The following is a 23172-nucleotide window of genomic DNA, read 5'->3' on the forward strand; positions in this document are numbered from 1 at the left end:
AAAGATTTCTTAGAACACAGAAAGCTATAACTATAAAGAAAAAAACAAATAGAACTTCATAAAATTAAAAACCAATTAATTAAAAATACCATTAAGAAAACGAATGGGCAAGCCACATTTGAGAAGAAGCCACTTAAGAAAATATTCTCAAGATGTGTATTTGACAAAGGACTCATCTAGAATAAATTTTAAAACTCCTACAACTCAACAATAAAAAGACAAGCAAGTCAATTTTTAAAATGGGTGGAACAGGGGTCAGTAACTAACCTACCATGCCTACTGTGTTCCAAGCACTATGCATGGGTTCTAGGGACTAGGGTTTGACTATATCCCAGTTTCTGACCTCAAGGAACTGGACTCTAGTCTGGGGATAGATCTGTAAACATAACATAATAAACTGTCAGCGCCCTCCTGCCTGAGGTTCTCCATGGCCCTCCACATCCATTTGTGCCTTATCCATGATTCAGAGAGAGTCAGCTTACAAGGCTCGGTGAGTTGCTATGTTTCTTTATTTGAATATGTACATGACACCCAGTCAGTGGTTTTATGGGTCAGACACATTCTTCTGTGTATATATTTGAAAATGGTGCTTTGAAAGGGGAATGATTGGGATGGGGAATGGAATTCCCTGGTGGTTGGTTAAGACTTTATGCTTTCACTGCTGAGGGTGCGGGTTCCATCTCTGGTCAGGGAGCTAAGATCCCACCAGCCATGCTGCTACTGCTGCTAAGTCGCTTCAGTCGTGTCCGACTCTGTGCGACCCCATAGACATCTGGCAGCCCACCAGGCTCCCCCGTGCCTGGGATTCTCCAGGCAAGAACACTGGAGTGGGTTGCCATTTCCTTCTCCAGTGCATGAAAGTGAAAAGTGAAAGTGAAGTCGCTCACTCATGTCTGACTCTTCTCAACTCCATGGACTGCAGCCCACCAGGCTTCCCTGTCCATGGGATTTTCCAGGCAAGAGTACTGGAGTGGGGTGCCATTGCCTTCTCTGCCCACCAGCCATACGTGCAGCCAAAAAAATTAAAAGGGGCTGGGGGTGGTATTCATTGAAGAGCAAGTGATGGCCGTAGCCCATAGGTACTCCTAACATTTCTGCTGTGTGTACAAGAAAGTTCTCTGTGCTCCATTTAGTCCAGGCCTCAAATTATGGCCTGGACCCTGGGACAGCCTAGTACTAGATTTAGGGGGATGTCCCCTCCCCTAGCCCTGACCAACAGTATCTGTAGTGCTTAAAGGAAAAAAGTGCTTTAAAAACTGTTCAAATCGTGTACATAACAGACACTTATTTTTAGAAAATACAGATGAAACAGAATAAAATTTAAAATAATCCAGAGTCACGCAACAGCAATAAGCACTGTTAACATTTTGTTGTCAAGTCCACAGGTTGTGCATGCATAGATTCAACCAACTGGGAATCAAAAATATTCAAGAAAAAAGGATTCCAGAAAGTTCCAAAAAGCCGTACTTGAATTTGCCATGTTCTGGCGACTATTTAAGTAGCACTCGCATTAGGTATTATAAGTAATCTGAAGATGATTTAAAGTAAACTGGAGGACACTTGTAGGTTATATGCAAATATGGCACCATTTTATCTAAGGGATCTGAGCATCCTTGGCTTTTGGTACTGTGTATGCTTTCAAGTTTTCTTCCATGCATATTGCTCTGGTTTGAATATCTATGTGTCTCCTCCACCAACTCCACATTAGGTCTTGAGAGTAGAGCCCTCCTAAATGAGATTAGTACTTTTATAAAACAGAAAGATCCCTTGTCCCTTACAATCTGTGTAGAAGGTGCCAGGTATGAACCAAGAAGTGGGCTTTCACCAGAATGCAGCCGTGCTGGCACCTTGATCTTAATCTTGGACTTCCCAGCTTTCAGAGCTATGAGAAATACATTTCTGCTGTTTATAAGCCATCTGGTCTGATGTATTTTGTTATAGCAGCCTGAAGACAGATACAGACATATATTTATTTACAATAATGGTGTCATACTGTACATATTGTTTGTAATCTGCTATTTTCACTTAATCTTTTGTGAATATTTTCTCAAGTCACTAATAGGGAAATTAACACAACATTGTTTTAATGATACTGTGTTCTCTACTTTTCAAATTGATTATTATTGGAATTTTAGGGTGTTCCTATCTTTTTGTTATCCTTGTGGCATAGATTAATATATTGGGTTGGCAAAAAAGTTCATTCAGGTTTTCCCATAATATCGTATGAAAAACCCTAGCGAACTTTTTGGCCAACCCAGTATTTGAGCCCAAAGTTTTCTTGGCAAAGAAAGAGAGAGATGGGAAAGAGTGAAGAGGAAATTATCTCATGTACCTCATAGCAAAATTTCCTAAAAATCCTCTTTATCCCTCTCTACAAAAATCCCAATACTTCCTCTCTTGTTCTCATCTTATCTGTGCAAATACGCATTCTTCTCCACTGCTAATACTGGTTCCCTTCCCTCTCTCTCCTTCAATCTTCTCATAAACCTTAATCTTTTTTCCTATTTAAATTTTTTTTAAATAACAGCTTTATTAAGATATAATTCACATACCATAAAACTCACCCTTTTATAAAATTGAGATATAATTCACTTTCCATAAACTCTGGAGTTTTGGTTTTATTCACAGACTCAGGTAACCATCACCACTGACTGATCTCAGAACATTTTCCTCACTCCCAGAAGGAACTTCCACACTCATTAGCAGTCACTCCCCATTTTCCACTCTCTCAGTCCCTGGCAACCACTAATCTACTTTCTGTTTCTGTGGATTTGCCTATTCTGGACATTTCATGTGAAAGGAATCATATAACATCATGCAAAGAATCCTTTTATGACTGGCTCTTTTCACTTACCTTTTGCAGTTCAGACATACTGTATCATATATCAGTACTTCACTCCTTTCATTGCTAAATAAGATTCCATTATCTTTACCATGGTATATCTGTTCATCAGTTGATGAACATCTGGATTGTTCCCACTTCTTTGGCTACTGTGATTAGTGCTACTGTGAATATTTGTATACAGGCTTTTGCGTGAACATGTTTTCATTTCTCTTGGGTATATACCCAGGAGTAGAATTTCTAGGTCATATGATAACTCTATGCTTAACATTTTGAAGAACTGCCAGGCTATTTTTCCAAAGTGACTGTCCCATTTTACAATGTCCTCAGCGATGTTTGTGGGTTGCAATTTCTCCACATCCTCACCAGCGTTTGCTATTGTCTTTTATCTTAGTGAGAGTGAAGTAGTATCTTGTTGTGATTTTTATTTCTCTAATGACTAATGATGTTGAACCTCTTTTCATGTGCTTATTAATCATTTGTATGTATTCTTTGGAGAAATATCTGTTCAAGCTCTTTGCCCAGTTTTTAATTGGGTTACATAGTTTTTATTGTTGAGTTGTTTATTGTTTATATATTCTGATTCTAAGTCTCTTGTCAGATACACAATTTGCAAATATTTTCTCTCATTCTGTGACTTGTCTTTTCACTTTTTTGATCGTGTCCCTTGGAGACTCAAAGGTTTTTGATTTTTATTAAATCTACCTTATCTATGTTCTCTTTTATCACTTGTTCTTTTGGCATCTTATCTAAGAAGTCATCCAATAATGACCTTAACCAAAGATAATGAATTTACTCCCATATTTTCTTCTGTAACTCTTAGTCTTGTGGCTCATTTAGCCTCTCTGGTTTCTGCCCTTCTGCCTATCTACTCCTTACCCTAGTCAACACACAAAGGCTTGGAAATCTAACAGAGGAGCCTTCCTCTCAGAAAGGAAAGGAAGAAGAAAGATGGTAAATACTTGCTTTTTAATTTTAATGTAATTTAACTTAACACAAATAACATATTTTAATAGTGTCCCTCACACACATATTTATTAGCCATTTGAATTTTTCCTTTTATGTGTTGCCTGTCTGTGTCCTTGAACACGTGTGACTTGCCTGGCTCTTTACTGTACTCCATATGAAGAGCTCTGATCTAAATGAGTTACACTTTTAAAAAATCGGTGGTATAAAGGTTCAGCTAAATGATGAAGAACTTAGGCAATGAGGGATTTGGACTCGTTGTAGGTAGAGGAAAATGACAGGAATGATAAGGGAAAGAGGAGAAATGAATGAATGAGGAGAAATTAGGTATGAGAAGTCTGAGCAAATGAAGGCTTTGAGGACCTGACCTTGACAGCACAGAAGACTAGAACTTGAGGGGGGCCATCCTGCCATGGTCCAGCCAAGAGACCAGAGAAGCTCAGAATGGGCTCCGTGTAGAGAACTTGACCTTAGCCTATCAGAGGTAAAACCAGGAAGACAAGACGTTTTAGGGGACCCTCAGAGGGAAAGTTCTAGCTAAAACTGGACAGAATTGGGGCACTTCAGAAGATCTGTTCCCTGAGCTAGCTAAATATTAAGAATATATTATGCCTCAAGCCTTACCTGATGTTGTGCTGAAGTAATACAAAAAATATAAAAACAGACCCCACGCTGGGAAGGAAGAGGATGGCATCAGCCATACTAGAAATCTGCTGCCTAACTCAGTCGCTATTCAGGAAGCTCTAACACAGTAGTAGGAAGAGTGAGGACCCTTGCCCACAGCCAGTCAGAGTGGGACAGGTATTCTGGGGCTCAGGAGGGGAAAGGGGGTCAAAGATGACACAGGCATCAAGTGATATAGTACATTAAAAATTACCTTTCTTGCAAAATTGTAGCTTATTGCTGTGCATACCTAACGTATTATTTGTGATGTCCCCTCATCTGTAAGTGTGTGTGTTGTAGCTGTGTGTAAGATAATTCCGTGGCTCCTTTGCCTAGCACCCTCTCAGGCATCTTAGGTGGTTTTTCTTTAGTTATGTCATCATTCATAGTTTTTTTTGGACTCAGGACTGGTCGTTGTTTACTGCTAAGAAAGAGGAGAAAGAGCTGTCACTGAGATTCCCCAGACCTTCAGAGGTGGCATTAACAGGGGCCTAGCTTTTTGTTCGAGTGGATACATGGCGAGCTTACAGTGAAGGGGGCACTCGAGAGCTGGCCTTGTGCGGTGAGGCCGAGTACCCCATTGGGCTGAGTCATCCAGCTCCATGTTGACTGAATCTTTCTTCCTCTTGGGCTCTTCGCTATCTGCAAATGACATGGGTAGGGGCATGTCCCTGACTTCGGGGAGGTGACATTAGGTTCCCTTTCTTTCCCTCTCTTTCCAGGTACCAAGCTCTCCTGATGAAATGTGTTCTGCCCCACTGGGCTCCAGGGGCAGTGTCTGGTGCTGTTGATGCCCTTGTTCGAACTTTCCAGAATGGATAGTCCCCCAAAGCTGACTGGAGAGACCCTCATCGTCCACCACATCCCCCTGGTGCACTGCCAAGTCCCAGACAGGCAGTGCTGTGGAGGGGGAGGTGGAGGTAGCGGGAGCACAAGACCCAACCCCTTCTGCCCACCGGAGCTGGGCATCACCCAGCCTGATCAGGACCTCGGACAAGCTGACTCTCTGCTGTACAGCAGCCTGCAGTCTGCTCCAGGGGGCTCTACACGGTCTGCTGATAGTGCCAAGAGCAGGGGTCGGGATGGAAGAGGCCCCGGGGCCCCTAAACGACACAACCCCTTCTTGCTGCAGACAGGCGTGGCCGAGCCAGGACTTGGTGACCTATATGAGGATAGCATCAGTGACAGTGCCGCCCAGCAGTCCTTCCACCTGCACAGGGCTGGCCAGCCCACCTTCCATCTCTCCTCTTTCCAGCTGCCACCGCCTGGCCCCAGAGTGGGCAGGCCATGGGGGGCAGCGCGTAGTCGAGCCGGGGTGGTGGAAGGGCAAGAACAGGAGCCAGTGACCATCTTGGATGCCCCGCACTGCAGCACTGGCCGCTGCTGCCGGCCAGAGCCGGAAGCTGAGACCATGGAGCTGGATGAGTGTGGGGGGCCTGGTGGGAGTGGCAGTGGGGGTGGAGCCAGTGACACCTCTGGCTTTTCCTTTGACCAGGAATGGAAGCTCAGTTCTGATGAATCCCCAAGGAACCCCAGATGCTCAGGCTCAGGCACCCAGCACTGCCGCTGCAGTAGCACCTCCAGTCAGTCCGAGGCGGCTGACCAGTCCATGGGCTATGTGAGCGACTCCTCCTGCAACAGCTCAGACGGCGTGCTGGTCACCTTCAGCACCCTCTACAACAAAATGCACGGCAACTCCCGTGCCAACCTCAACTCTGCCCCGCAATCCTGCAGCGACTCTTCCTTCTACAGCCACTCGGACCCTGGCGCCTTCTACCTGGACCTGCAGCCCTCCCCAGCTGAGTCGAAGATGTCTTGTGAGTCCCACCACCCTGACAGCGGAGGAAGGGAAGGTGGCTATGGTTGTCCTCATGCCTCATCTCCTGAGCTTGATGCCAACTGCAACTCCTACCGCCCTCACTGTGAGCCCTGCCCAGCTGTAGCTGACCTCACAGCCTGCTTCCAGAGCCAGGCCCGTCTTGTTGTGGCCACACAGAATTACTATAAACTTGTCACCTGTGACCTGTCCTCCCAGTCCTCCCCAAGCCCAGCTGGCTCTTCTGTCACCAGCTGCTCGGAAGAACACACCAAGATCAGTCCTGCCCCTGGCCCTGGCCCAGACCCTGGCCCTAGCCAGCCCTCTGAGTATTACCTGTTCCAGAAGCCGGAAGTCCAGCCAGAGGAACAAGAAGCAGTGGGCTCTGAAGTGGAAGCGGAGGCTCCCATGGGCCGCACTGTGATCGAGGGGCAAGTGTACACCAACACTTCACCCCCCAACCTCAGCACTGGACGTCAGCGCTCTCGAAGCTACGACCGCAGCCTAGAGCGCAGCCCTCCTGTCCGCTTGGGCTCTCTGGAACGCATGTTGAGTTGCCCAGTGCGCCTCAGTGAGGGCCCTGCCGCCATTACTGGGCCTAGTTCCCCACCTCGGCGGGTCACCTCCTTTGCTGAACTTGCCAAGGGCCGGAAGAAAGCTGCAGGCTCTGGCTCCCCTCCACTGCGAGCAAGCACTGGGGACTCCTCTCAGGAGTTCTCACTCATCCAAGAAGCCCAGCAAGACAGGGTGGGACCCCTAGATGAGGGCACTCACTGTAGCCATAGCCTCCCACCCATGCCCTTGGAGCCGGGCATGGACCTGGTTGGCCCAGAGCCCTGGTCCACCCAGGTCTGTCAGGGCTCCCAGTCCAGTGAGATGCCACCCGCTGGCCTCAGAGCTGCTGGGCAGGGGCCCCTGGCCCAGCTGATGGATCCAGGGCCTGCTCTCCCAGGGAGCCCAGCCAACAGCCATACCCAGAGGGACGCAAGAGCTAAAGCTGACGGTAAGAAGCCTAGTGGCTGGAGAGTAGCAGGTTGTATGCATGGCCTTCTATCAGTAATAGGTCCTGCCAACCACCCCACCTCTACCACTAGAGGTTTCTCAGCCCAGACCCATCATCTTTCCAGTCCAGGGCATGTCCTCCAGTTATACTAGGGGGAGGCGGATAGGGAATAAAGCATACAGCAAGGAGATGAAATCAGCAACTGAGAGATCGATGTATTGGGATAGCAGGTACTCAGAAGATTGTGATTCAAAGCCCGGGTGACTGGAAAGATGATGACACATGGGTAGGGACTGCAAACACAGAAGTAGACTTACTGGGAAAGGAATAAGGCCTGAGCTCCATTTTGGACATCAAGGAATTTGCCGTGTTTAAGAGAAATGTCAAACAGACAAACCACATTGGGCATCAGTAAGTTCATTCTTTGATCAGTGACTGTAGCCACTCTTCAAAGAACCTGAGACCTGACACTTAACCTTTGAGCCTCCTAGGCCAGCTCTTCCCTATTTATTTCATTTCGCTTAAGTGATTATTTTATAAAGGCTCTGTGTTGAGTGGGTGCTGGTGATAGACGAGAGGGACAATATCTGTCCTCGAGGAATTCTGATGAAGGATGGGAACAGAAAAGGAAGCACAATTAAACTGTAGAGGTGGCAGTTGTATGGCACTGGCCTATGAGAGGAGCACCCAAACAGACCAGAATGTCAGCAAAAGAGCGCTAACACAGTGTACATTTAAGCACAGTCCAGAAAAATGTTAGAGGAGTAGGCTTTGTGGACACTCATAAAAAGAACACTGTAGGCTCATACAAAAGTCGGTACAAACCACAAATGCATAGAGTATCTTGATGCTTTCCAGAAACTGCAAATAATTTAGTATAGCCATTGTAGAATGTGGATGGAACCATTAAAGGATTTTAATTAGGGAAATGGAATTTTTTGGTTTGTAATGGCATGTTTTGATTAGCATTTTAGAAAGATCACAGGTTGTTTGAATGGAAGGTAGATTCAAAAGGATGTCTCCCTGGAGGTCAGGAGACCACCATGAGAGACCAGTCATTGGAATAAAAATAGTAGTTGAAGCTATGAGTGGGTGAGAACATCCAGGGAGAATGTGTAGAGTTATAAAGGGAACAAGGGGACAGAACCCTGGGGATACAGTGATTGAAGGGTGAGCAGAGCAGCCCTCAAAGGAAACAGAAAAATCAGCCAAGAAAATAGAGGGGAACCAAGAGAGAGTGAAGTCATAGGAACCAAAGAAGGAGAAAGTTTCAAAAAGAGATTCAACAAATGAGTTCTGAAAACAAATCACTAGGATTAAGGCTGAAAATCCCCAAAGCAGCATTTGGGAGTGATGAGGGCAGAAGGTGGATCTCAGAGGGTTTGGAAGGAAAGGGGAGATAAAGCAGAGGAAAGATCGATTATGGGGAATTTGCTGTCTGTGGCCCTAGGGCTTCCCTGGTGGCTCAGGCAATAAAGAATCCACCTGCAATACAGGAGACCTGGGTTCCATCCCTGGGTTGGGGTGATACCCTGGAGAAGGAAATGGCAACCCACTCCAGTATTCTTGCCTGGAGAATTCCATGGACAGAGGAGCCTGGCAGGCTACAGTCCATGGGGTCACAAAGAGTCCGCCACGACTGAGTGACTGACACTTTCACTTTCAGCCTTAGGTTGGTCCGTTGGCTTCTCAAAGAAAAAGGGTTAAAAACCCATACATGGTGTTATACCTGCTGTTTGAGAGATGGCAGTATATCAGATGACTTCAGGCTCCTAAACACACATGGAGGAACTGCCCCAGAAATGCAAGAAGGTCTCTAGGGCAGAGGGGGCTCAGAAACGGCAGGGATTGGCCAGAGTCTTCTGAACCCACGCTCTTCTCAGACTGCAGTGCCTGGTGGGTATATCTGGGCATAGACAGTGCTTGGCTGGTACTCTGAGGACAAGGTCAGTCCTGATCAGATATGGGAGAAGAGGCTTTAAAAGTGTTTTTGCTATCAGATAAGATTTTTCATAATAATATAAGACTTTTGTTCCATAAATCTCCAGTGACCTATCATAGGGCTTTTCTTTTTGTTCTGTACAACTTTTTTATTTTTAATCAAAAAATGATGAATTCATGAATGACAAAAGAAGTGAGATCTCTTTGAGATTCTGAGCAACAGAATCTAGATTTTAAGAGGATTTTATCTAGTCTGGAAAAAAACATTTTGTTCTTTCAAGGACCAGTATGAACTTTGATATGTAAGTGTTCTTCTTGATTTGGGATATTTATTAATAATTGATTGCAAACTCAGAATGAGTCAGCAGTTAGGAAGGGCTTCTAAAAAGTTAAAATGGCTGGATTCATTTATAGACTCCAGAAGGGAGGAGTTGATAGTCCCCTCCACTCCTGTGAACCTTAGGGCCCACCTGGGATTCTGGGCGCTCCATTTTAAGAGGGAACTGAGGGACTGGGGCTCTGTTGCCTGCAACATGGACTTGAGTGAATGCGATCTCTATCTCCAGTGTTTCTAAGGGCTGTCTCAAAGAACAGGAGAAACCTTTTCCCCTGTATTCCCAGAGGGTAGAATTGATACCCGCTCCCCACTGTAGTCACCCCTCCCCCTTTCCCAGTCTTCCTCCTCTGCCTCAAACCTATCCTGAGAATTCAGCAGGGAGGAATTTTAAAAGAGTAGGAATAGATAGTCTAATTCAAACATACTCTATATAGCATGTACAGTAAAGCTGAGGTTGGGAGGGCCTAATCTGATAGCCAGGGTCAGCTCAGGCTTGAAATTAGATATTTAAATAAGTGGAGAGGACGAAGACACTGCCAGCGGGAAAAGCAGTGTGCTTAAAGATGGGAAAGGGGTGGGAAGAGCCGTGTCAATGCGGAGGGTAGCGCATTTGCCACAGGGGTGGCCACCAACCTGCCTGAGATGAGACTTTGTTCTGTGGGCAGCAGAGCCACAGGAAATAGAACTGGTGTTCTAAGAAGTGAGCTGGTCCGTGTAAGAAGATTTGGATGTAGCGAGACCATACTGAACCAAGGGTGCCAGTGAGGATTTGTTCGTGGCTTTTATTCAGTACCTACCATATACCAAGATCCATTCTAGGCACTGGGGATACAGCAGAGAACAATTTAAAAATCCCTGCTTTTCCAGAATCCTAATAAGGAGTAATGGACAATAAACAAATAAGATAATTTCTGACAGTGAAAAATGGCTAAAAAGGAAATACAACAGGGTGATGAGAGCATGACTTGCCCGAGGCACTGGGACAATCACAGAAGGTCTTGAGGAGGAGGTGATGCTTGAGTTGATGCCTAGCTGATTTCAGGCAGAAGGAACAGCAGTATACAAGACCCCAAGATGTTAATGAACTTGACATGTTTAAGGACCGAAGAAGGTATGACTGGAGCATAGTGAGCAAGGGAGATTGACAAGGGCTGTTTGCTAAGCCCTGACTGGGACTGGCGGGAGAGTATAGTCTGAAAATGTCCACGGACAGTGGTTCTGAAACACCTGCTTTATGGGGTTGTGGTCACCATCCCCTTAAGACTCGCCGAAGTAAATAAATGCAGAAAGATGAGGAGTAGGAAAATCCAGCCTCATACCATTTCATGTGTGGTGTGATGTGGCAGAGAGAACATTAGCCCCAAAGCCAAACTCTGACTTAGGCAGAATTCTAGCTCTGCCACTTCCTAGTTGTGTGATCTTGGGCAAATGACTTAATCTCTAAACTTCCAATGCCCAGGTCTTTTAACTATGGATACTAACTCCTGCTTCAGAGCTGTTGAACCCAGGGTGCGAGTGAGCCACACCCAGGGTTTCAGGTGATTGGGCGGTTATAGCGCCACCTTGTGTTTATTCGGGTGTTGACAGTGCGCTGTGTTTAATTAGAAGCACAACCCATAGGCAAAGACTTGGCCTCTGTGCAGTGTTGGAGCGTTGTGTTTAGTTCTGAGACACATGTTTTGTGGGACACTGACTAGAAGATTGGCTGAAAGAACAGGAGAGGACCAGCCTTGGTAAACACACCTCTGTGTGGAGGGAGCAGATGTGGACTCGGGTTCCAATGCTAGGATCAGCGAAGAGTATGACTGGGGTAGACTGGGTGACAGGAAGCTGATTCTGGCAGCAAGTAAAGAAATATTTTATTATGGTTAGATTTGATCAAGAATGAAATACGTGGGCTGTAGTTGATGAGGGGATGATGGGTGGAAGCTTGAAGTAAATTAACATCTTGACACTGAAAATATGTGACTGACTCCAGGCCTTTAGACCTTAGAAACAAAGGAGAAGGAAACGGCAGCCCACTCCAGTATTCTTGCCTGGAGAATCCCAATGGACAGAGGAGCCTAGCAGGCTACAGTCCTTGGGGGTCACAAAGAGTTGGACATGACTAAGTGACGCTTTCACTTTCACAAAGAAAATGGTGGTTCTGCCATTGGCAGAAATGGAAATCATCAGGAGAATGAATGAGGTATTTTAAATAGCAAATTTTAATTGGAAACAGAAACCTAAAGCAGAATGATCTAGAGATCAAGAGAAAGGTTGAGGCTAAAGCCTTGGGTTCAGAAGTCACCTATATGACTGTCTGAACATGAGCAATGCAGGGGAAAAAAGTGTAAAGGGAAATATAAGAATTGAGCCTTAAGATGCACCCACATTTGAAGTCAAGAAAAAGAAGGGCTGAACAGCCAAGAGACAAGTCAATATCATGAAAACACCAGGAGAAGATGGGAGAAGCAGTGGCACAATCCGCAGAGTCAATTACCCCTACCCTACTCAGCTCCTCCAGCCCAGGTCCTGCCCCTCTCACTCTCCCTGGTGAGCATCATCTCCTGACTGCTTCTTTGCTTCCTCTCATGTGATTGCAGTGTTTGATTCCTTCTCCATCCCTGTTGCCGCAGGGGGTGGTGCTGAGAGCCGACCGGTCCTTCGCTACAGCAAGGAGCAGAGGCCAACCACGCTGCCCATCCAGCCGTTCGTGTTCCAGCACCACTTCCCCAAGCAGCTGGCCAAGGCCCGGGCCCTGCACAGCCTTTCCCAGCTCTACAGCCTCTCAGGCTGCAGCCGTGCACCGCAGCCTGCCCCCGCAGCTGCCCCCACTGCTCAAGGCCCAGGCCCAGCTCCTTCAGGAGAGCCACAGGCGCCCACCCACAGGGGTGCCAGGAAAGCCAGGCCTGAGCCAGAGACCTCGAGGCCATCACCCCTGGGCAGCTACTCCCCCATCCGGAGTACTGGCCCCTTTGGGCCCAGCACCGACTCTTCAGCCTCCACTTCGTGCTCCCCTCTCCCAGAGCAGGCCACAGCCACAGAAAGCCCACCTCCATGGGGCCTTTCCTGTCCTCCTGCTGTCCGGCCTGCCGTCTCCCAGCAGCCGCAGAAGGAGGATCCGAAGATACTGACCTTGGCTGAGTACCGGCTCCATGGGACAGGAAGCTTGCCTCCTCTGGGCTCCTGGAGATCTAGCCTCGGCCGAGCAGAGAGCCTGGCCCGGGGAGGTGGCGAGGGCAGCATGGCTTCCAGGCCCAGTAATGGTATGAAGCTCACTGCCCACCCCTCTTTCCCACCCCAGGCAGTCTACCTCCCCTTTGAATGATTTCCTGTACTCCACATGGGGTCACAGGTTACATTGTGTGCAACTGTAGCTAATACCCCAACCCTCCGGTTTAATACAGGCCCACTGGGTGGGTATGAAATGCTGTCTCTTAACTATTTCCTGTCTCTTCTGCTAATCTCTCCTGATTTCAGCCAACCACCTATCCCCTCAAGCACTCAAGTGGCGAGAATACAGGAGGAAGAACCCTCTAGGGCCCCCTGGTTTGTCAGGGAGCCTAGACCGAAGGCCACAGGATGCTCGGCTGGCCCGAAGGAACCCCATCTTTGAGTTCCCTGGCTCCCTCGGTGCTGCTGGTCATCTGAACTGCTGGCTGAATGGTGTGTGGGCCAGGTCCCCAGCAAACCCAGGGCAGGCTTCCCTGTAGCTGGGAGGGAAGGGGTCAGTCCCAAAAGAACACATCTCAGAGGACATGAGACACAGACCTGAGCTGCCACTCAGGAAGATAATTGCTTGGGATTGATTTCTCTCTTCTTTCCAGGTCAAGTAGTGAAGCCGTTACCACTAACCTGCCCTGACTTCCAAGACCCTTTCTCCTTGACTGAGAAGCCCCCCGCTGAGTTTTGCCTGTCCCCAGATGGCAGCTCAGAGGCTGTATCCATTGACGTGCTTCAGAAAAAAGGTGAATATCATTCCTAGCTCAAGACCGGAAATCTGCTGTTACTACCTTTTTATGCCTGTGGCCCAACTCTCTAGCCCTTCAGAATATTTCCCTGTCTTAGAACTCCAAGTGCTGGGAGGGAATTAGCATAAGCTTTGGGGCAAGAGGCAGAAGTCTGTACTATGGATCATGAGTATCTGCAAGTGAGCAACAGTCATTTATCAGATGCTTTAGAATGTCTCCAGTCTCTTCCCTCAGGGAGCTATGTGTAGGGAGGGAGACACCTGTGTGCTATACCAGGGGAGCTCAAGGGCTACAGGACAAGGTGGCTTGGATAAGCATGATTTAATCAGATGAGGACTGACAAGGAACCAGTCTATTTAGCAGAGCCGTTTAAATGAGATGATAAGGAGAAGATTGAGCATAACTGTGGGCTGAAGAGAAGGAGCTTGTGAAAGGGAGAAAGATGAAGCTAAAGTCCCTTGCAGAGACAGAGCAGGGGACTCAGAGCATCGAGAGGGAAGAACCTTAGGCAAGAAGGGGAATGGCCACCTTCCTCCAAGATGGAAAGGAAGTAAGGGAGGGCAGGTGGGAAGGATAGATGTGATGTAGTCCCGTCTTTTGGATGGGAAGTTGAATTCATTACCAGTGGCCTCTGTTCTCTGAGTGAAGTAGAACCAAGGGCTTGAGAAGAGGGGTAAAGATTTGGCATGGCAACCTGAGGGCATAGCAGAGGGTGCTGCAAGGCACGCATCAAAGAAGTACCCTTCCCAGGCCCTGGATGAACAGCCTTGGACTTTCTCCAACAGCAGCCAATAGCCTGGTTTCTCAGAGTGGAGAGGATGGAGAGTTAGACTGATCCAGGTTTGAAGTAAGAGGGCAAGGAAGTGAGTACGTTGAGTGTCTTAATGGAGTCGTTGGGGTGGGTCTTGGTGGAGAGGTTAAAACAGGAAGGACTTGAGAAGTGGGTAAAACCAGGAAGAAGCCAAGGCCTGTGGTACCTATGCAGGGACAGAGAGAGAGAGAGAGAGAATATATGTGTGTGTGTAAGCCCTTCCCTCTCCCCACTGAGGGCCCACTCCCAGCCAACTTGTCTGGGGACTCATTAGGGACCTGGCGCATCAAATTCTCACTTGCAGGGCTGGTGAAAGCTGTCAACACTGCTGTGGACCTCATTGTGGCCCATTTTGGCACAAGCCGGGATCCCGGGGTCAAGGTAGGCGAGAGACTGAAGAGCTGAGCTCTGTCCTGCTGACCGTCACCTATCCTGTGCTACCCCCGTCCCTTGCTCTCCTTCCCCCAGAATTCAGAGTTGGGTCCTCAGGGACGGGGACCACGAGAGAAGTACCATAAGGACTAAGGCAGTCAGAAAGGACCAAGGTTGCAGGTAATTAATTCCCTGTACTTCCCTGCTGCATCCACAGGCGAAGCTGGGAAACAGTTCTGTGAGCCCCAATGTGGGTCACCTGGTTCTGAAGTACCTGTGCCCTGCGGTGCAGGCGGTGTTGGAGGACGGACTCAAGTCTTTTGTGCTGGACGTCATCATTGGGCAACGTAAGAACACACCATGGAGTGTGGTGGAGGCCTCCACACAGCTAGGTCAGTGCTGTGGCAAGGGAAGAAGCCCAAGCTGAATTTTCAGGGTTCCAAAGATGGTGACCTCCAACTCTGGCTTCCTCCCAGGCCCATCCACCAAGGTCTTGCACGGCCTGTACAACAAAGTCAGCCAGTTCCCAGAGCTCACCAGTCACACCATGCGCTTCAACGCCTTCATCCTTGGCCTGCTCAAGTGAGTGTGTGGAAATCTGCAGCCCACCAGCCCCCTCCCCTGGGCCCCAGCACCTCTGAAGAACCAACTCCCTAGACTGAATCAGAAAGGGTGAATCTGCAGGATCTGTGGCCAGGCCCAGGCCCACTTTCTCCCCACCTTGCTACAGCCTCTCTTAGTGGGTCACAGGTTTCCCACCAGACCCATGACTCTGACCACCAATACAGGCTTCTGCTTTTATAAATCTATAATCTGGCTAATTTGGAAATTAATCTGGTTCTGTCTCCATGGGTATTGTAACCCTGAACCTCTCAGTTCCAGCACTGCTTCCGAATCCTGCTTGACCCAGTCCACCTTGGCACGTATATCATAGTATCCTTCTTTCTCGAGTATGAGCCAGGGTCACCCCCTCTGGCCCTGAGCTGCCCTGTCCTCTCATTCAGTAGCTGCCCTGACTTCTTCCATCATGGGCAAGTCAACCCCATCCTAAGAAGTGATTGGCTCGTGAATCACCCCCACCTACATCCCCTCTGAGTTTCTAGAACCATGTAACATGAAACTACCCCTGCCATAGAAAGGAGATGTTCACCTGTACCTTTGCTGTATGTCTGACCCCCCCATATCTGTCTCCTTTGTACGTCACGATCTGGCTATAGCCACACAAGACTCAACTCTTCATCTCTCTCCCTGCAGCATCCGGTCCCTGGAGTTCTGGTTTAATCACCTCTATAACCACGAAGGTAACACTCAGAACCCTGCTCTGTCTTGCCAACTCAATACAGGCCAGTCCTGGGAGGACCAAGAGGGGGCGGCGGCACTGCTGTCTTTGCAGAGTCTAGAGGTGGGGAGGAGAACCACACAAGCTTTCATCTCGAGGCTTGGGCTTCTACCCAAGTCCTTTCCCAGCCTCTGTTATGTTAGAGCCTGGGAGCCAGGAGGATAATCAGGCAATCTGGAAGTCAGGGTGGCCAGGAGCCTCTCCTCTGAACTCAAGGTTGCTGCTTAAGCTGATGGAGCATGTTCACCGCACAACTTCCGGAGGCATTGTTGACACCACAGTGCAGCTCAGTGGCACAGCCTGCCCAGCAGCATGCGATGGTTCTGCCCAGCTTGCCTTTCCGAGGCCCACCCCAGGCCAGGCTCTGCTTCTCTATGTGGCTCAGTCCCTCTGTCTTTCTCCCCTAGATATCATCCAGACCCACTACCAGCCGTGGGGCTTCCTGAATGCAGCGCATACGGTGTGCCCTGGCCTCTTTGAGGAGCTGCTGCTGCTGCTGCAACCCTTGGCCCTCCTGCCCTTCAGCCTAGACCTGCTGTTTCAGCACCGGCTGCTGCAGAGCGGCCAGCAGCAGCGGCAGCACAAGGAATTGCTGCGAGTGTCCCAAGACCTGCTGCTGTCCGCCCACTCGACCCTGCAGTTGGCCCGCTCCCGCAGCCAGGACGGCCCTGGAGATGTGGACAGGGCAGCCCCCGGGGAGCGGGTGAAGGGTGTGGGTGCCCCAGAAGGTGGAGAAGAGGAGGAGGAAGAGGAGGAGACAGAGGCGGCCGGGAGCTCAGGGCGCGGCAGGTGGGCCCGAAGTGGGCAGGCTGGCTGGTGGTACCAGCTCATGCAGAGCTCCCAGGTCTACATCGATGGCTCCAGCGAGGGCTCTAGGTTCCCCCGAGGTAGCAGCACTGGTAACAGCAGTGAGAAAAAGAAAGGGGCAGGAGGCGTGGGGCCACCCCCCCGAGAGGGAGTCGTGGAGGGAGCGGAGGCCTGCCCTGCCCCTGAGGAGGCCCTCGGCCGGGAGAGGGGCTGGCCCTTCTGGATGGGGAGCCCCCCTGATTCTGTACTGGCGGAGCTGAGGCGGAGCCGGGAGAGGGAGGGGTCCGCTGCCCCCACAGCAGAAAATGAGGAAGGAGCATCTGAACCTTCACCAGGGGGCATCAAGTGGGGACACCTCTTTGGGTCCCGGAAGGTTCAGCGGGAGGCCCGACCCACAAATAGGTAAGAGTTGGCCCCTGGTGGAAACTAGAGGGTGGGAGAGCCTGCTCTAAGACGGGCACAGATGGAGCCAGAGCCCTGGCCACTGTCCCCTAGGCTGCCCTCGGACTGGCTCAGCCTGGACAAGTCTGTGTTCCAGCTCGTGGCACAAACAGTGGGTGCCCGCCGGGAGCCAGAGCCCAAGGACAGTCTGCAGGAGCCACCCTCTCCAGGCCTGCCTTCCAAGCCTCCATGGTGAGCAGGGGAGACTGGAGGATTGGGGGGCAGAGGCTGGCTCGGGATGGGCTTTCTCTGACCTCCATTTGTTGTCTCCCCAGTGAGGTGAAGGCGCTGTGCCACCATCTGGCCACAGGTCCTGGACAGCTGAGCTTCCGCAAGGGAGACACCCTGCGGGTGCTGGGGCCAGCCGGGGCGGACTGGCTGCGCTGCAGCCGCGGCCCTGACACCGGCCTGGTGCCCCTGGCCTACGTGACTCTGACCCCAACTCCAAGTCCAAGCCCTGGAAGCAGCCAGAACTGAGGCCCTGTGCATGCTGGCGGCCTCAGGGACCCTCACAGCCCCCAGGCTCATCGCCTAAGAGCGCTTCCCAAGCCGTCTGGCCTGGTTACAGAGAGTAGACGGAGAGCTGGGGGCCGCATATCCCTGTGCTCAGTATTAATTACTCCCCATTACCTGTCCCAGTGACCTTGTCCGGACCTCCCCCCAGGAGAGGAGGGAAGGGATGCAGCACTGGGCTGCCAGAGTCTCCCCAGCCAATCTGGCCAGTCCTCCCATGGGTGCAGACAGGTACTTCCCTGTGGAGGGAGGTGACCAGAAGGCCCACTTGCAGGGTTCCCTCGGCCAGGTGGTGAGGAGGTTGGGTGACAGTATTGGGGCCAGTTCCCTAAGCCCCCAGCTGTAAATAGGCTGTGGCCAGTGCCTGGCGGTCAAGGAGGGAGGAGGAGCCCAGGCTTCTGTTTATGTATTTATTTATTTATTTATTACACCTATTAATAAAAAAGGTGCTCGGCCTCCAAACTGTTCTCTCTTTGTGCTTCCTCCCACCGGCCAACCCGCCTTTCTTCTTTCCAAAAGGATGGCTGGGATAGGACGACAAGGGAAGAGAGAACTTAAATGCCAGGTACCTATACCAGGAGCTGCTTCTGGAGGGTGCTGAGACCCAGAGCATCCTGGGTGAGATGCCCATACGTGCGGCCGAACTGGAACTTATACCCTGTGTAGCCAAAAGAGTCTGTCATCTGTAGCCAGAGGCACAGAAAAGTTATTTCTCAGCCAGTTACCCAGAACCTCCAAGTTATCCTCCAAACTCTGGTCCCCACTCCCCACTAGGAGCTATGTCAGTTCCTTTTCTGCCCAGTGATAAAGCTGAACCTCACGATCCAAGGACCCCTCCCTGTATCTACTAGTTCCCATCCCCCAAACCACCTCCACCTATCACTCACTCACACTCACACACATACACACACAAATATCCCAGTCCCCAAAGCCTCCTTCCTGGGCCATCCTCACCTGGCACATAGCCCCCGTATTTAGGTAAAAGGCCCAGGTGCTGAGGGTAGGTCCGGGACAGTGCAGGGAGATGCTTAGGATCCTTCTGGGACCTGCCCGGTGACTTCATCTCTCCAAATTCCTGCAGCGCCTGGTTGCTGAGCACAGGAAAGCTGGAGCCGAAGAGGAAGCGAGCACGGGGCACATAACCAGTGAAGCCTGGGGGGTGGGAACACTCAGTCGGTACCTTCTGGGCACACCCCCAGGCCTTTGGTCGTTACCCACATCCTCTCACCTGACATGAAGAACTTGCGAGGGTCTCTGTCATCCATGGAATAGGGGGAAGCCTTGTGAGGATAAATTGATAGAGGAGAAACGGCAAACAAATTCAGCCCCTGGGTTATAACACAAGCTCCCAGGGCAATGGGGCTGGTGGTCTGGCCCTGTACCCACAGCCAGACTACACATGGCCACCACAGGCCTGGCCACACAGGGGTAAGGGCTCCCCGCTCCCACCACTGGACTCTGCCTCAGCCTTCTCATCTCACTTGTTCCGCCTCCTGCCCCAGCTCCGGCTCCTTTTCCACCTCCGGCTTTGGCTCTTGGTCTTTCTCCACATCTTTTTCTCCCTTGGCCTCTTTGGGCAGCTCCTGACTCCCCTGTCCTCCGTTCCTCTGAGTAAAACCATTCAGAGCCTCAGCCCAGACCTGGCTGCAGTTCTTGGCAAAGATGAACTGTGCCTGTGGCACAAAACCTAGGTGGGCAGGGGGCAAAGAAGATGCATTAGAGTGTGGGGCCCGTGTTCTGGGATGGGGGCCCCTGTTCATACCTGTGTCCGAACCTGTGTACCCGGGGACCATGCTGGAGCTGAGCCTTTCGTGTCCAGGCCTGACAGGCAGGCTTCTCCTGCGAGGCTCGGGGGATCTTGGAGGCTGAATGGGAGGCAGAAGTGTGCGGTGGGCAGGGGGCCAGGCGAGGCCAGGCGAGCCGCGAAGTAGCTGCCCAGTCATCTGTCCGTAGGTCTGGCCCATGCTGAACCGAAGTAGTGGGCAGTGTCCAGTGTACCTGCAGCACAAGTCTCACCCGCTCACCTCGAGTCCCCCGCCTCACCATCCCCAGACAGAGGAGCAGAGACCGCAGAGGCCCTGCTCATTCTGGACTCAACTGTGTGTATATTTGGAGCAGGCATTTCTTAGTTCTCTGTCTGGGTTTTCAACCTTCCCCTCGGCTGTTACCCTGTTGCCATGGAGAGTACAACACAAAGCTTCACAGCAGGCCCGGTTCCTACTATTCCTTTGCTTTTCCTTTTCCATCCAGCATCATAGACATCATAGATAACCCATCCATAAGCCGCCCATACCACAATGTCCACTTGGCCCCCAAGGCCGAGGTGGCACAACTCTATATCCTTATTACCCCTACTCCCAGAAGCAACGGGTATGCTCTTACCCCGGGATATAATGAGGGTTCTGGGGGTTCAGTCCTGGTATGAAGGTGCTGGCCATAGCCAAGGGGACCCAGGCAGTTCCTTTTGTTTCTCTTTGAGCTCAGCCTCTGGGCTCTGTGTACTGACTGTGTCCAGGGCTGGGAGGCTGAGTCAGCGGCAGGAGGCGGGGCTCAGACAGGAGAGAGGGGAGGGGGCCCTGGTGTGATGACGGCCAGGGCCAAGGCCAGCAGACCAGGAAAGCAGAGGCTTGCTGGTCTGTCTGCTCCTGAACAAAGGCAGTCCTGCCACCTGGGGGCAGGGAGAAGGCTGAGTACAGACAGCCTCCGCGCTGCAGGACCAAGGAAGCCCTCGAGTGGGAGGCAGGGGAGCAAAACCTGATAGATCCATTGAGCCATTCCTAAGCCCCTCTCTGAGCACCTGTCTGAGGAGATGTGGGTTCTCCTCTCTCTCAGTCTTGGTTGAAGGTGATTTCCTAGGAAAGCCCAGAGGGGAGGTGGTAGGGGAAAAAGGAACCAAGAGACCTCTAAGCAGTGACATTGTTTATTTTTAATAATAGAACTTGACAAGAATTACTGCTATAATCCATATCATCATCCACTCAACAAATATGCCCTGCTCTGCCGGGCACACACTACAACAGCAGAAGGTACAGAGGAGCAGGAGTCAGAATAGCTAAGCTCTATGAGACTATGGGCAAGTCATTTAGTATCTGAAGCCTCCCATCCTCATTTATAAAATGCAGGTACTACTACTCACCCTGCCACTGTTGCAAGCCTCAGATTAATGTATACAAACATGCTTTGTAACAATAAAAACCATGAAGCCAGAGTGGTGGGGTAGGGGAAAGGGCATGGGTGTGAGGTCAGGCAGCCATGAGCTCCTAATAGTTAGCGGCCTTTAGCTGTAAGCAGGTGGCTCCCTCTGAACCTAAAATCCCTAAACTCTTAACAAGAAAGTTAAAATAGCCTAGCCTACCAAGATGCTGTTAAGAATACAGTCAGTCACCGCAGCACTGTTGATAATAGCCAGGACATGGAAGCAACCTAGATGTCCATCAGCAGATGAATGGATAAGAAAGCTGTGGTACATATACACGATGGAATATTACTCAGCCATTAAAAAGAATGCATTTGAATCAGTTCTAATGAGGTGGATGAAACTGGAGTCTATTATACAGAGTGAAGTCAGAAAGAAAAATACCAATACAGTATACTAATGCATATATATGGAATTTAGAAAGAAGACGGAGGAGCCTGGTAGGCTGCAGTCCGTGGGGTCGCTAAGAGTCAGACACGACTGAGCGACTTCACTTTCACTTTACACTTTCATGCATTGGAGAAGGAGATGGCAACCCACTCCAGTGTTCTTGCCTGGAGAATCCCAGGGACGGGGGAGCCTGGTGGGCTGCTGTCTCTGGGGTCGCACGGAGTCGGACATGACTGAAGCGACTTAGTAGCAGCAACGATGACCCTATATGAAAGACAGCAAAAGACAGAGGTAAAGAACAGTCTTTTGGACTCTGTGGGAGAAAGTGAGGGTGGGATGATTTGAGAGAATAGCACTGAAACATGTATATTATCATATGTGAAACAGATCGCCAGTCCAGGTTCGATGCATGAGACAGGGTTCTCAGGGTTGGTGCACTGGGATGACCCTGAGGGATGGGATGGGGAGGGAGGTGGGAGCAGGGGCTCAGGTTGGGGAACACATGTACACCCATGGCTGATTCATGTGAATGTATGGCAAAAACCACTACAATATTGTAAAGTAATTAGCCTCCAATTAAAATAAATTAATTTAAAAAAAAAAGAATACAGTCAGATAATGTGTGTGAAAAGACTTACCCCAGCACCTGGCACACAGCTACTAAAACTTAATTTCATTTCCAATTGTTTAGTATTATCTCTAAACTTCTAATACAAAGGGGAGATCAGTGAATGTGAGAGTTCAGGGGAAGGAGATATGAAGGTAATGTTAAAACTAGGAGGCAAATTAGAATTTGTTATGAAACCATTCAGATTCTAAGAGAAGTACAGATCAAGAAAAAGAGATCTGGGGGATGCTACCTTTCCAGGAGGCAGAGCCTCTGCCCTCCTCCCCTCCCCCTCCACTGCCAGTGCCAGGGCTAACCAAGCATGTGTCACTGACTTCTTTGGCTTGCACAAGAGCACTGGGCACCAAAGAATAAATTTCATGTTCCTCACTGTTCTGCCAAGGACAACCTTGGTATGTGTCATGAGAGCTAGAATTGTAGGGGGCGTGGCTCACAGGAACTATGCTAGAGTGACGGAGGGAGCTGAAGGCAGAGCCTAGAATAGCAGAAGTATGTCAAGGCTAACAACCTGGATTCTGTAACAGACACTGTTGGTTGCACACTTCACACCTATTCCCTACCCCCATCTCCCTTCTTCCTAATAGGACTTCAATTTTGTTCTGCCAAGCAGTCAGGAGCTTCAGGGAAGCTCGGAACCAGCCATAGGAATGAGTCTTGATTAGTCTAAGCCCATCATAGTGGTCCCGTTCCCCTTGCCAATGACTGGTTAGGTGTGGGCTTGTGGCAATCTGGATAATATGAGGGTAAGTCTGGTGGGATGAAGGAGCGTCCTAGGGAAAGTTTCTTTGCTCTTAAAAAAGATGCACAACAAATTAGGGAAAGAGAGATGGACAAAAAGGAATATCTTTTCCTGCCTCGAGAAATTCTGTGAATGTGATGTTGGAACTTTGGCAGGAATCATAAATCTTGTGGAAAGGTAAGGTAACCTCCAGACAAAGCCTTAATCCACCCAGGGTGGATGGTAGAATAGAAAGGCCTAGATCCTTGATGGTAATGTAGAATCTCAGAATTAACCAACCTTCTTATGAAGTGATTTCATTATTGTTAAGGCCACTTCTAAGTTCTCTTTTACTTAGAGTCAAAGGCATCATAATATAAAACAAAACAAAAACACTAGTTCAAATTCTAATCACTAGAGATACAGACCCTGGCTA

General features: G+C 49.7%; 2 protein-coding genes across 11 annotated transcripts in view; one reads left to right on the top strand and one right to left on the bottom strand.

Moving 5' to 3' along the window:
- Positions 1-18266, top strand: part of RUSC2 (RUN and SH3 domain containing 2) — a 61904-nt gene extending 43638 nt beyond the window's left edge. For 4 of the 9 annotated variants that reach the window (XM_027549591.1, XM_027549589.1, XM_027549588.1 and 1 more), the window contains exons 2-12: positions 5194-7290; positions 12154-12816; positions 13031-13216; positions 13378-13518; positions 14637-14713; positions 14922-15096; positions 15181-15286; positions 15959-16005; positions 16451-17252; positions 17346-17483; positions 17567-18266. In XM_027549591.1, coding sequence (XP_027405392.1) covers positions 5262-7290; positions 12154-12816; positions 13031-13216; positions 13378-13518; positions 14637-14713; positions 14922-15096; positions 15181-15286; positions 15959-16005; positions 16451-17252; positions 17346-17483; positions 17567-17768 — 4566 coding nt within the window. In that variant the 5' untranslated portion in view covers positions 5194-5261 and the 3' untranslated portion in view covers positions 17769-18266. The remainder of the gene's footprint in view (positions 1-5193; positions 7291-12153; positions 12817-13030; positions 13217-13377; positions 13519-14636; positions 14714-14921; positions 15097-15180; positions 15287-15958; positions 16006-16450; positions 17253-17345; positions 17484-17566) is intronic. The other 5 variants (XM_027549593.1, XM_027549592.1, XM_027549596.1 and 2 more) reach the window with 3 other exon arrangements.
- FAM166B (family with sequence similarity 166 member B) lies at positions 18201-20360 on the bottom strand. Of its 2 annotated transcripts, none has more exons than XM_027549597.1 (6): positions 20187-20360; positions 19567-19802; positions 19286-19491; positions 19033-19084; positions 18759-18956; positions 18201-18462 (listed from the first exon to the last, which is right to left on the bottom strand). In XM_027549597.1, the coding sequence occupies exons 1-6, from the start codon at positions 20240-20242 to the stop codon at positions 18374-18376; spliced, it is 837 nt and encodes a 278-aa protein (XP_027405398.1). In that variant the 5' UTR covers positions 20243-20360; the 3' UTR covers positions 18201-18373. The 2 variants fall into 2 exon arrangements, with proteins under 2 accessions (XP_027405398.1, XP_027405399.1); XM_027549598.1 differs by having other exon boundaries at positions 19579-19802; positions 20187-20349.
- Positions 20361-23172: the final 2812 nt, after the last annotated feature.

This window comes from Bos indicus x Bos taurus, chromosome 8 (genome assembly GCF_003369695.1).
Source record: "Bos indicus x Bos taurus breed Angus x Brahman F1 hybrid chromosome 8, Bos_hybrid_MaternalHap_v2.0, whole genome shotgun sequence".
Classification (NCBI taxonomy): domain Eukaryota; kingdom Metazoa; phylum Chordata; class Mammalia; order Artiodactyla; family Bovidae; genus Bos; species Bos indicus x Bos taurus.

Coding starts and splice junctions, on each gene's coding strand:
- FAM166B (XM_027549597.1), bottom strand. CDS start 20,242: ATGGCCAGCACCTTCATACCAGGACTGAACCCCCAGAACCCTCATTAT. Junction 19,803..20,186: donor AACCCTCATTATATCCCGGG/GTAAGAGCATAC, acceptor CTTGTGCTGCAG/GTACACTGGACACTGCCCAC. Junction 19,085..19,285: donor TGGGGCAGGAGGCGGAACAA/GTGAGATGAGAA, acceptor TATCCTCACAAG/GCTTCCCCCTATTCCATGGA.